Source organism: Mus caroli, unplaced genomic scaffold (assembly GCF_978045245.1).
Source record: "Mus caroli unplaced genomic scaffold, Mus_caroli_1 scaffold_17, whole genome shotgun sequence".
Taxonomy (NCBI): Eukaryota; Metazoa; Chordata; class Mammalia; order Rodentia; family Muridae; genus Mus; species Mus caroli.
This window is the reverse complement of record NW_028227272.1, coordinates 23,969,196-23,983,388: the sequence shown is the minus strand read 5'-3', so window position 1 is coordinate 23,983,388 and position 14,193 is coordinate 23,969,196. Positions and strand designations below refer to the sequence as shown.

Below are 14,193 nucleotides of genomic sequence, written 5' to 3'. Positions count from 1 at the left end.
TTGTATACTGGCAGCCACTTACTTTCTTTTGTACATATTCATGTCCACTGTATATTTTTGTCATAATTATGGAATTCTTTTATTTGCTTAGACATGTTAATTTATTATTTGTTTCCCCCTTGTAAAAATATGGTGCTTTCTATATTTTTGTTACTCTACCAAATTAAACAGTATGATAATCCAAATATAATTTAATTCAGAATATTTGATAAATGTTTCTCGTGATGCTAAGAATTATCAATGAGTGATACTAGAATCACATCTTAAAGCTCTAAATTGTTGTAAAATAAAGAATAAGATGTCCCGAGGCCCACTAAACACTGCAGAGCTATTGCAGTTTCTGTGCATTATTTCCCAGCATTGATGAACAACAAGGCTGCGCAGGAGCCTGCAATAAACACAGTTAAGGCATTACTATATTAATACCTCTATGGTTATGAGAATATGTTTACATACATTTTAACATAATTAAACACAGTGTTTTTTCCCAGGAGTAGCAATACATCCTGCAGAAAGTCTAATTTATTGAAGCTATTCTTATTGTTCCAGCTTTGTAAATGTTATCTGGGGCAAGGGAGATGACTCTGTGTGTAATGTATGTGCTGTGTGAGCGTGTGGACCAAGTCTGGATCCTTAATATTCTCAATAAAGCGGGTCAGTGGCCTCCCTGTCATCCCAGCGCAAGGCAGGCGGATAAGGAATGATTCAAGCAAGCTTGGTAGATAGACTGTCAAATACAGCAAGCTTGGGTACAGCAAGAGACTGCTTCAATACAGGAGAGTGAGAAGCGAAACTACCCAGTGTCAAACTTGTGCAAATGCACCATGCACACAAAATGACGATTGTGGTCATTATATTGATATGTGAGCAAAGTCATAAACTAGTTGTGATCAAGATTTTTTATTGGTTGGTTTCGTTTGCCTTTCCATCTGGAAGAGTAGGAATGGTTCTAGAAACTTATTCTATGTACCCAAATGTAAGTGAACATTTTTTTTTCTCCTAGTGATTTGATTTCTGAGGAAACACTCAATTGCTTCTTTGCATACAGTAGTGCTCACAACACTTGCGGAAATACCACTTATATCACAGATATCCGATATAGATGCAGGAATGCAAGTTGCCTTTAGTATCTTCTAAGTAGTTGCTGTTTCAGTTCAAGAAAAAAAGGAGTGTTGCAAATTAACAGGTGTAAAATGTATATGTATAGGCCAACTGGGCTTCTTGGTATGCATGTCTGAAGGTAAATACATTATCCCGAGTAATATGGAGCCAATAAGACAGTCCTAGGGAACAGGCTTCTCTCTAACTTCTGCCCAGGAGTAGAGATTCATTGGTACACAAACACTGATGTAAGTAAAGGGAAAAATACTGCTTTTATTTTTCCAGAATCACAAATCAAACATGACTAGACTGTTTTTACTGAGAATTTGGTTGTTCAGAATAAGGGCTCCTGTCTAACATCTGAATGTTTTCATTTATCTCCAAGTATTTTGAGGTTTGGGCTTTACTGAGTGCTCAAGATGCATGGATAGGAATAAATAAATGCAACATGTACATCTAGATGTATATTCAAGAGTACTAGAGAATTCAAAGAATGAAAGTTTTCACATGATACAATATTTTAGGAAGAAAAAAAACATTTTATGTGCTAAAAAAAAAATGTTCTCTCTCTCTGTTTGTTTTTTTCAAGGTAGGGTTTCTCCCTGTAAACCTGTCTGTTCTCAAATCTCTCTGTAGATCTGGCTGACCTCAAACGCATAGAGATCCACCTTCCTATACCTCTCCAGTGCTGAGATCAAAGGTGTGCAACACCACCCCATCACCTTGCTCCTGTGGCTCTCTTACCCAGATAAGAAGCTACTGAAATGTGTATGTCTGTTAAAAGTACCACTGAGGGGAATAAACATACACACATACACAAACACAAGCACACACACACACACACACACACACACACACACACACGCAAACAAAGTGAGAGAAAAGAAAGGAGAAATGGATGGAGGGAAGGAGGAGGGAAGGAAAGAGGGAGACTGCAGTGTCCCCCATTCAAAGTCACAGAGAGTTTGGATTTGTCCTTAGTTTATGGTGGGGTTTTGGGATTCTCACTAAAGTGTTTTCCAAAGTGGAGTAATGTTACTTTCACAGCAGTAAACACTAGGTCTATTCTCTTAGACTGTTTTGAAGTATGCATATGCTTCCATTGATACAAATTGGCGTTATGCTTTTCTTAAAAAAGGGAAATGTGGAAAATAAAATTGGGAAAGGAAATTGAAGTTTGATTGACTTAAATTTCTTTTATGTGATCGCAATTGAATTGAATTAATGTGTTATTAAGAAATAAGGGGATTCTTTTCAGTTGTGGTATACATTATGTGATACAATTAACATTTTTTTAGTTTCTCAGGTAAGGCTGGAATGGAATGAGTTCAGTTGTATTGATAGAACTAGACTTTCTGATTTTTGTATTTTCAATAAATGTAAATGCTACAGTCACAGCCAATTCACCTTCCAAGTTGTTAATTTTCCACTGGCTTTCTGTCATCTAGCCTGCCAAGCATCCCTGACAAGAAGTCTTGAACAATGTGGGCACTGGAATCTAGCTGGTAAAATATTGATTTTCGTGAGGCAGAATTTTATTTTATATCAAAGTTAGATGAGCATATCCTGACATACATTACTCACCATAACTATTTTATTCATTTTTCAGTGCACGGGGGTAGAGTGTGTGGACTAAAGCTGTATTGATTTACTGACTTGTTTACATATTTTGTTACTGCTGCTGGGCATGGATTCTGAGGGCTCATACTATCACCACGCACTGAATCACGGAGCTTCCCCTTACCCCGAGAACTCTTTGCTTGGGTTACAGTGCTTCCTCTCCAGTGTTGTGTTAATGTGACGTAAATTTCAATTTTTTTTAATGTTCTTTCATAGTACTACTGACATTTCTTATTTCACTTTAGATAGATAGCTTTTCCTTGAGCAGAGCTTTCCCACCAGTGCTCACATAGTAAGAGGCAGAGAGGTAGGGCATTGATTGCCCCAGATCCCAGGTGGGACCTAAAGGAAGGAGGAACTCCCATATCTATCAACAGCAAGGTGAAGCTGCTTCAGTCTACCTGGATCCAAATACTATGCTGAAACACTAAATGATGACAAAAGGCAGAGAGCAAGGCTCCCAAGAACAGAAAAGATTTCCTGAATAATGAATACAGGCCTGTGTCCATTTGAAAACAATCTCACATATGCACACTATAGAGATGATATTGAGAAGATAAGCCCTTTTCATGATAACCTTCTGATTTTGCAACGTGACGGTGCTATGTCATTTGCCTTAACAAAATACATCAAGTAAAACTGAATTATCAGCAATCATTTATGAGTCAATAAATAGTAGTAGATATAAATCTATTAAAGAAATTCTGGCTGACATAACCACACACACACACACACACACAAACACACACATTTCACACAGAAACATCCTTTTGCATTTTGCCACATTTCACTTCTGACCTCATGCAAGGCATTTCTCTTTTCTAGCTAATAAGCACAACGCTCTTCTCAACTGTGTTAATTCTGTCCTCAGAATTAAATGTTGACTATCTTTCACACATCCTGTTTCTGTAGAAACGATTTTTATGACTTTAAAATGTGTACTATATATCCTATCCATGAGAAATCTCCAATGACATCCAAGTGGTGAATAACAGGTAAGTCTCTGTCCATAATAAAATTCCTACTCCCACATATGTTTTTGGATGAGTAAAGTTAAAACTGTATCTCATAAACTGAATGTGTAACGTCTCTCCAAATATACTAAAGAATCGCAAAAGTCAATGCAAAAGTTGCATTGAAATTTTTCCACATGTAACAAAACTCAACCTGTAGGAGATGGGAGAAACATGATACTTCTGTTACTTGGAGACTCGGCTGTCTATACTATGGGAAGGAGCTGTGTTTACAAAGAAAAATGATTCTTCTTTATTATATATGCTAGCTACTGAATCCACTAATGGGCAAATCGAAGAAAGCATTCTCCAGGGGTGAAATGAAAGACCATTCCATATGCCTGTCTATTTATATCCTTGCCTCACCTCTGATCACACTCTACCTTTCGCTGTCTGCAGACTTGGTTCTTGTGCAGGTCAAATTACCTCCCATTTTGCTATATTTTTACCCTGATTCAACAACTGAACTGTTATTAGCCTCCTCTTCAACACCCACCTCTTCTATCACAATACAAAGGAAGGTTTTAACTGATCTCATTGCTTACATAAAAAAAAAAAAAAGATTTTGCATGGGTTGATATGCATCACGAAGAATCATGGGCTTTTATCTTATACACATAGATAGATGTAGCAAAGGACTTCACACTTTTGCTTCTTTTCTCCAGTATTGGTTCTTGTTCTTGTTGTTTTGTTTGTAAATAATAATCAAGCTCATGCTGCAGCAGTAAATCTTAAGAAAATAATGGGCATAGCCAGAGTTCAAGGATTTGAAGTGTTGCCATTGTAGGTTTTCTGGTTTTATTTTTCTTGTTGGTTTTTAATTTCTGATTTTTGGTTTTCAGATTTTGGTTTAAGATTTGGTTTGTTTTACTTTGTAGGTCTTTTTTTTTTCTCCTTTGGCTTTTTGAGACATGGTTTCTCTGTGTGACAGCCTTGGTTATCCCGAATTGACTTTGTTGACCAGACTGGCCTAGATTTCAGAAATCTGCCTGCTTCTGTCTCCCACGTGCTAGGGTTAAGTGTTTGGACCACCATGCACAGTTCCACTGTGTAATTATTTCACCAAGAACGTATGATCTGATCTGCACTCAATTGTGAAGAGGTCTCCAGTGTTCTGTGATTGTATATCACCATGTGCTCACCCATCTCTACTGTGCTAAAGTAGTTGATGTGCAAAGCATGTATGTGCTAAAAATGTAGTAAAGAATTTTAGAACTTACATCTAACCCTCAAAAAATACCCAGTTTGCAAATCCAACATGCCCTTTAGGAAAGTTAACAGACGCAGCAGAGCAATAGACATTTATGCATCATCAATGTCAGAACTCTCCCTATAAGTAATACTATAAAAGTTCCTCTTATTTAATCAGGAAAAGGGAAATTAATGAGCATTAGCAAATATGATTCATATTTGAAGTCTCTTGTAAGCATTTTGCTTCTAGTTCATCAAATGGGTTATGAGAACTTAGAGACCTTGATCTAGCAACCCACACAGTTCATCTAAAAAATACCAGGACTAGGAGTCCACATGTATTTTAATGCAAAGCTGGTGGCCTTTTCTTTTCTTTTTATCATGCTACATTTGCTCATTGCCCTGCTTTGTGTCATTGCAAAGGCTTACGCTTCTCATGCTTCTCATCTGTGACAGCTTCCCAAGGCAAGGCTCCTCAGCCCTCCTCTCTCTGCCTCTGCTGCTCATCAGAAAGCTAACCTGGTTTTGTTAAAGACCTTAGGTGTTTACAGGAGGAACGCGTGAACAGCTGTTTGACTTGAACAAGACCAAAATGCTTACAAGAGACTTCAAATATGAATCATATTTGCTAATGCTCATTAATTTCCCTTTTCCTGATTAAATAAGAGGAACTTTTATAGTACTACTTATAGAGAGAGTTCTGACATTGATGATGCATAAATGTATATTGCTCTGCTGAGTCTTAGAACACACTAGAATGGGTTGGCATGGAGTGGTCCAGATCTTCAATTTCCCATGCAGCGATTTTCACATGTAGTCTTGTTCTTTAAATTTTACAAATACCAAATATGTATTATCAGAACAGGAAAAAGGATGTCAATGAGTCTGGCACATTCTCAACTCCCTCCTCTATATCTTTCTTGATCTTGGGGTTCTGAGCCCTTAGTCACGTCATAATTTTTCTAAATTCTATTCATGACAAAGGAAGAAGACAATTAAAAAAATGTCAAATTATTCTCTAAAAACTATATTTAAGCAGGACTCAAATTCTGGTTTTCAGTTTCTGTGTCCTGTACATATTAGTCTGCCAGGGCTACCTATCAATTATGTCATAGGCCTAGCCTCAGTCTCAGAGGTTAGAAGCCCAATCAAGGTTTCTGCTGGGCACTTGGCCTTTTCTGAGCTTTCCCTTCTTGTCTCGCAGACAGATGACTTCTCACCTTCCTCCTATGACCTTATGTTTGTGTGACTGCCTTCTGATAAAACCACCAGAAATAAGGTTTACTCTTAGGAACACATTTAAACCTAGTTCTTGAAGTAATCTTTATTTAAATACAATTAACACTGGCACTAGAACTTCAACCTATGAATTTGAAAGAAATGAAAATCTGTTGTAACTGTGGTAGTTATACACACATTTATGGGTAGAAGTGAGAGCACTGAGTATAACGTTCTTGTGATAGGTAGAATGAAGCTCGGCTGCTTTAGCCTGAACTCCAAAACGCAAGTGTGATACTCACCTATTATGCGAACAGTGTTCATTTTCTTTTACACTGAGAGAATAGTAGAACGTGGCTTCTATGTTGACTGTCAAAATCTTTAGCTATTTTTTATCAGCATTTATTCCTTGTACAAATAACAGGCTTCCTCATAATCTTGTCATGAATACACATCATGGACTTTGCTCATATTTATATCCACTACCATCTCTTATCCCGTGCACCCTCTGGTCCTTTTCCTCTTAACAAGTGGTAAAATAGTAGTACCCTTTCTATTTAAAACACACACACACACACACACTCACATGCATATACATGTACTTTAAATAGAGACTCTTCATATAAAACGATAAATAAGCTATTGCTGAGTCTGACTTATTTTACTCAGCATTATGATATCCAAGACTACCATTTTTTTCTGCAAAAGGCATAATGTCATTCTTTATAGCTGAATCAAACTCCCTGGTTTAAACACTTTCTTCATGTGTTCATCGGTTGGTGGATACTCGCCACACTCCACACCTTGTGTACTGACTTGAACAGTAATAGACAGGGTTGTGCAGGTGTCTGGGGCAGGCTTAGAGAATTCTGGGGATATTCCCAGGCTTGCAGGAGCTGGATCCCATTCATCTACTGCTTTCTAGCCTTTAAATGGTCAGCATAAGTGAGAGTTGGCTACTGGGGTTTGTTGAAGGAAGGCATTGCTTCTCTGTCATCAATACTTGAACATCATAGAGATACCTGTGAAGATAAAATAAAAGATAGAGAAATAAAATAATGCTATGAAGTATTGACAGACATTATTTTTCTTAATCGTAATTTCTCATTTTATATAATTGTGGTGTGCATCAGCCCGACTCAGCGAAAAGCACTTTAGATTCTTAAATATAAACATTAATTCATTGTTTGAACAAATTTTATTGAGTACTTGTGTGCAGGCAATTGTCCATGGTACATGTCTTGGAAAATGTACACTCTGGATTTTATACACTTTCTCCTCACATTTAAACCTTTCAAGAACTGTGTTCTTTCACTAAATAAAAAAAAAAAAAAAAAAAAAAAAATCAAGTCGCCGCTATTAAGTTACCATCACTAGTTATCCTGTGACCAGGGAATGCACAGAGTGCTGCTCAAACTAGGGTCCCTTGGATGGGCTTCTTTAGCTCTGCGCAGAGACCAAAATTTGGCCTTCAGATGCCTCCGGGGGCTGGCTGGCCGCCCTGCCCGGCCCCGCCCTGCCGGCTGCTGGGCGCGTGGCACAGAGGGAGCAGGGCAGCCAAGTCCCCATCGCCCGCTGCCACCGCGCCAGGTAGACTCTGTAGACTCAGCTCTCACAGGCACAGGCTTTGATCCGGCGCGGCTTTGGATCCTGCCTCCTCACCTGCAAGGCGACGCGCATATCTCAGGTGCCAGTGCTGGTGTCTCTGAAGTGTCCGTGGTTTAGGCTGGGCGGCTCCCTAGGCACGTACGTCACCTGTTTGACAGCCTCCTACTAAATCAGAGAGCAGCAAGAGCCAGGAGCCTCGCGCGCGCGTCGCTGGCAGCTCCAGCGGATTAGAACTCGCCTCCTTGCTCCTCCCTGAAGTCCCATTTAAAGTTAAGTCTGGCTTTAAGAAAAAGCTGAGTGGGCCTAGTTTCTGCAGCGCTTTCTTCTGCAATATGGTAAGTGAGGAGCTGGCCTTTACTGGTCTGCTGCCAGGACCTGGGGGCCCTGGAAGACATTAAACTGCATTTAAAATATACTCCTTAGGAGATGTCCTTGTACTTAACAACTAAAATAGGCAAAGTCTGCTGCCCCGCACCCCTTTTTATTCTCTGTTCCCTTTCTCTGCACATTTGCCACCCCACCCCACCCGTTTGCCCTCACCCTGCACAGGCTTTCTTTCCTTCCACCTGTTCCTCCAGATGATGCACATATTTGCAAACACTTAGATTTAAACTACTTAGGAGTGTTTGGGGTTTGTTTTCCTCTCGGGTGTCAATTGCATAATAGCTTAGCTCTGATTCCATTAATAACCTCCGAAAAGAGTCTACAAATATACTTTTAGAAAAATGGAAAATAGCACTTGATAAACTTTTGGCCGAATTTCTTTAGGCAACTGCTGTCCAGGCTGTACTCCAAACGTTCACTTGCTGGGAGCAGGGCCCAAGTATTACTCTAGTGACTCAATAATAATAAATCTGTTCTTTTATTCTTATTGTCCTCCTCCTTCTCCTCCTCCTCTTCCTCCTCTCCCCTCCTTCACCTCCTTTCTTCTCCCTCTTTTCTGTCTTCTCTTCTGGTTTCTTTATTTAAGTTATGTCCATGAAAGTCTTCATGGCAGCCACAGACTTATAGTGTTTAAAAAGAATTTGTTCCAACCTGGACTCTGTTGCCACAGATGTCTTTTACCTGATTAAACATTGACACATAATTAAGACTGGGATGTTGGGCAACTTAAGCTAGCAGGCAGCCTACCTGCCCTGCCTGGACATTTGGAAAGGCCATATCTGAGGTTTGAGGCATGAGTGCAGTGGGGCAGGAAGGTGTTCACTGAATCAGAACAAGGTGGAGAAAGCATGCCAGGCAGCTACTGGTGGCAAGAGAACTTGGAAAGGGTACTAAGCTTTACTGATTGAGGGAACTAGAGCCCACTGCCTTTATTCTCAGCCTTTGACTGCTTCTATGGAGTGATGCTAGGCTCCAGTGACTGGACCTGGGGGCAAAATGTATATGATCACCTCTGTATACATATATACCTATATATGTATATCCATTCACATATATACCATCCAACCATAATGTTGAGGTTTGGTTTGTTGCTAGGTATTGTAATGCTAAATTCTGTACCAGAAGCTCTAGCCCTAGGAGTAAATTATAAGCTTTTGTTGTGCAAACTTGCTCCTTAATTTAAAACAATTGGTTACATAAAATTGACTACAGCCAATTACTGGAGGGTTTTGAGTTACCTGGTTGGGACTGGAGAGTCTAGAAGAGGAGAGAGGAGAACTGAGGAGGAGAAGGAAAAAAAGAATGGGAGAAGAGGAGGCAGCCACCGAGATAGGAGATGAGCAGGTGGGCAGGAGAAACAGCAAGTATTTGGGGTATAGTACTGGGGAGGTAGCCAGGTCAATGGTTAGAAAGGTAGACTCGGGGTTAACCCGAGTAATTGTCAAAGCCAAATAAAATAACCATAGTCTGAATCTTCATTTATTTGTAAGCTAGTCGGGGATAAGCTTGAATTGGTTTTCCTACAGTATAAGGCACACACCTGATTCAGATTCCCAGTTTAGAAGGTTTGTTGATATGATGCCATGTAGAACTGTTCACTTAACACATTGCAGTCTGTGATCTTTATCTCTCAAGGCTATGAGAAACATAATCAAGATGTCTCCTACAGAGTAACAGATAGTTCTTATATTTTTGAATCATGAAGCCTAATTCTTTTTATTTAATATCTGAGTAGCTTATAGTTGAACTGAGTGCTACAGTAGGAAATATTCTTCTGATGTTTACTAACCTGGCCCATCCAATACTACTTATTTTGTGAAAAGGCCTTAGGTAGTACAGGGTAACTCAAAGAGCCTACTTCTTTTTAGCAATTATAACCAAACCATTCAGATATGTATCTGGACCTGTAGTTATCACCTTCATTGTTTATTTGCTTCCCCACATATAATCTCTCTCTATTTCTCCTACTTTCTCCCTCTCCACCTGCCATCATGCCTTCTCTCACACCCCTATGATACTGAATTTCACAGAACACCATTCTGCCTTGCCAAGATCAGTATTTTGTAGGAGGCCAGAGTTATAATTGCCCGTATTCCACTACAACCTCAGAATCTGGTGTTGACGTTTCCAAGGAGACTTGGGTCTCTTTCTGGGCTGCTGGTCTCCTGGACGACACTGAGCTCCAGCAAGCACCACAAGTGCTGGGTAAGTTCTACTCCTCTGCTTCTCTGGGAGAATGGGCCTTTTCACAGCAGAACCTCTTACAGAAAAGGAGATATTGTAGAAAATTCAAGTAAGCCCCCAAACTACTACAGTTTGTAGGATAAACCTGGGTGTTCTGTACTCATCAACTAGTAAAAATGAAACCCTTCCTCTTGTGTGTTAGCAAATATGTTATTTTCTACATTGTACAATTCTTAGAGATTTCTGATTCCTGGAGTAACTTTGGGGTCTATAACAAAGTTTCATAAAAAAGCACATTTTTGGAGTCAATGTATCAGGTGGAGCATTTATTTTGTAATTTGGTTAGATTCCCTGTGACCTTGAGAGAAAACCAAGACTGAGTAACAATGTTTATTTCATAGCACAAATTCTGAGGACAGTATTACATCCATGGAAATCAACCATTTCCCTTTCACATATACACTTCAGCTTTAGAAAGATGTCCAATGTTGATGGAAATTATAAAGAGAACATTGGGCTGGAGCTTATGCATATTAAAGAAGTTTCTATTTTAATGTGTGATTTCTGTAAAAACTCGCAGGCACTGGGAAATCAAAGACCCCTGTATTCACCTGCTCCAAGGTATTTGGAGACTGGAGTGTTTATGACTAGATGCTGAAGCAAAACCCAACACATATGCCATGGAGGAAGTTGTTCAGTCTTGTCTTTTTGCTATAAGCAAAAGCAGGAGTGTCTCAGGATGGGAACCCAGGTTTTATTTTGATTTTCTTGCTCATCATTGTGATTTTGTACTAAATGTTTCAACAACAACATTTAAAGTCCAGCCCAGAACAAGATTAAGAATGAGTCAGAAACAGTTTTGATTGCTGATTATAATTGCTGTAAATTATAAAAAACATAAAACCGTTTTGGGAAAAAAAAGCACTAAAATATACAGATATAAACACTTAAAATAGATCATGTATGATATGGCAGTAAAATCTCCATGAAATTCTTCAGAGAAAGAAGTATATCACTGAGGTCAATGGCAACAAGAGTTGGGGACTTGGCTGAGCCATGGAGGGCCTCTCCAGCATATACAAGGTCCTGGTTTTAATGTCTAGCACTAATAAATAAACAGATGCTGGAAAATGTTATCATACCATGGCATAAAATTCTCAAAAAATTCTGCCCTTTCAGATTTCACAAGTAAGCTGAGTGAGGGGAAAAAGCAGCTTCACAATATAGGAGTTGATCAGGAAGCCTAACATAGCACTATCAAATGCTAAAAATCAGAAAATATAAACACTAGAAACGGGTAGTAGAATCACAGTATTGTGCCTAGTGGAAAGCAGGGTCAGTCAATATTCTTATGTGGTAGAGATAGCCTCTATTCATTTAGCCAACAAGAAGGTACATATCCATTCAAGGAGATGCTCAGCTCTCTCAGAGGGCATCCCTTTAGCCACCTTTGTAGGTACTACATAAGTATTTCCTCACTTCCTCTGAAATCTTTAAATAATTTGTTTTCCTATGTAAAAGAGAAGTAACAAAGTCTATTAAACATTTGAAGTCATTTGTTGAGTTTTAATCACACAGCTCTATCTTTTTCATTCTTTTTTTTTTTTTTTTTTTAATTTTCACATAGAATCGCCCTCTGAGTTAAGTTTCCCTGTTCTGGACTCATGTTCATGGGAAGAGGCTCAGCTCTCATCTCAGCTCTACAGAAATAAACAGGTATGGAAAAGTATCAAGAATATTGAGACTATCCAGTTCCATAAAGTCCCTTCTTTCCTGAGTCTCCCCTTTAATCATATTGATTTTTAGTTTTACATTGTTTCTCTTTTTATAATCCCAGGGGCTCAGTGTTGTGTGTCCAAAGACATACCGGTTAGATGAACAAACACAGAAACAGTGGCTCCAAGAAAACCTGTGACTGACCTCTCAATTCACCATTTATTTTTTTCATTAGCTGTGGAATATTTCTGCAGCCCTACTCTCTGGGCTGCTGCCAAGAGCACAGACAGAATACAGTAGTGTTTTCAACCGTAAACATAGCTCATCTTCGAGAGGAGGGATGATGACAACCTTTATCCAAAGATCACTCCTTCTCCAGGTTTCATTTATGGCTCCTCCTGGAGAGCAGTCTTATTTATTGGACACACAGGCAGACCAGTTTGACCCCAGAGGAAGCAAAGTCACATCTCTTGTTTTTATTTTCATGAACGTGCAAGGAAAGAGTTCAGTCAAACCTTCTAGCTATCCTTCCTCTGTTTAAACAGTTCCGTGTGGCTCACTTTCCTCCATACCCACCTGATTCCCTGTGGTTACAGTTTTGAGAGTCATCTGATCTCTTTAAATACTTTGTAATGAATGGAATACGAGGTGCGCAAAACTGAACAATCAGGTGGTAGGGAGTGTGGATTTAATTTAGGACTCTGAGGACTAGGGCTTTTTGAAATTATGTTCATAAAACAAACAAGAATAATCAAGTTTAAGAAGGTTGGGGAGCAGTGCATTATTATTAGGTTACAAAACCAATACAGGGGAGCACCCCCCACCTTTGTGTGCTTCCTGCAGCTCCAGGATACTCTACTGCAGAAGGAGGAAGAACTTGCTAGGCTACATGAAGAGAATAATCACCTCAGACAATACCTGAATTCTACTTTGGTTAAACGTCTGGAAGAGAAGGCCAAGGTATGTAATTATCTGTTCTACAAGTTCAAGTCAGTGAGTTGACAGAGGAAATCACTGCATAACATCCCATGACTGAGAACATGAAGTTTGCTTGAACAAGGCGTCTTCATGGGACTTAATAGAATCATTATCCTTCCTGATTCAGATGGCTTCAACAGGATTTTTGTATACCATTTCTCAGAAGTTTCTAGTTTCAAATTTTAGCTAGATGTGACTAAGGAAGTTCTTTAAAGACTAAAGTTAATCAGAGGACTTGATGACTATAGTGTTCATAAAGTGTGGAATATTTGAGTAGAAATCAAATGGGAAAAAAATATTAGTAGTTCTAAGATGTTAGCTAAAGTTCTTCCTTAGGGCCTGTCTTAGTTAGGGTTTTATTGCTATGAAGAGACACCATGACCATGGCAATTTTTATAAGAAAAAACATTTAACTCGAGCTGCCTTACAGTTCAGAGGATTAATGCATTATCATCATGAAGAGGAGTATGGCAGTACATAGGCAGACATGGTGCTAGAGAGGTAGCTGAGAATTCTACACCTGCATTTCAAGGCATCAGGAAGAGATTGCCACAATAGGCCCTGCTCAAGATCAGAGACCTCAAAGCCCACTCCCACAGTGACACTCTTCCTCCAACAAGACTATCCCTACTTCCTAATAATACCACTCCCTATAGGCCACCCATTCAAATCCATGAGACTTATGGACCATTCCTATTCAAACCAGTACAGGGCCTTTGTTATCTTAATTTGTAAATGGATGGACTAAGTGCCCTGATGGAATTCTCTCTAGGCTTTGTGGAGATGGTTAATTAAGTAAAGCATTTTCATGCATCCATAAAGAAGTGAATTTGGATCCTGAAGAGTTCCCATTAAAAGCCTGCAGTATGCACCTGCAATTCCAGTAGATTACAGGGAACCTGAGTAGATGCTTGCATCCCACTGGTCAGCTAGACTTGAAAGATCTGTAAGGGACTCTGCCTGAAAAAATAAGGTGAAAAGTTGTAGAGAAAGACATGGAACTCAAACTGTGTGCCCCCCACACACACATACACACACACACACACACACACACACACACACACACACACACACACTTCACTTGTGAATAGGGATATGCAAGCATTCTATCTTTCTCCCCATTTTTCTTGCACTTCTAAGTGAACTGCTTTAACTCAATGATAAATAGCTCACCTGTAAG

General features: G+C 39.3%; 1 protein-coding gene across 2 annotated transcripts in view; it reads left to right on the top strand.

The window, feature by feature from the left end:
* The window catches only part of Gmnc (geminin coiled-coil domain containing), a 34,999-nt gene that overhangs the window by 17,510 nt on the left and 3,296 nt on the right, over positions 1-14,193 (top strand). Inside the window, exons 1-4 of one of the 2 annotated variants that reach the window (XM_021185617.2) lie at positions 7,843-8,086; positions 10,166-10,340; positions 11,947-12,035; positions 12,879-12,995. In XM_021185617.2, the coding sequence (XP_021041276.1) occupies positions 8,084-8,086; positions 10,166-10,340; positions 11,947-12,035; positions 12,879-12,995 (384 nt within the window). In that variant the 5' untranslated portion in view covers positions 7,843-8,083. Of the gene's footprint in view, positions 1-7,842; positions 8,087-10,165; positions 10,341-11,946; positions 12,036-12,878; positions 12,996-14,193 lie in introns of those variants that run through there. The other variant, XM_085832199.1, reaches the window with a different exon arrangement.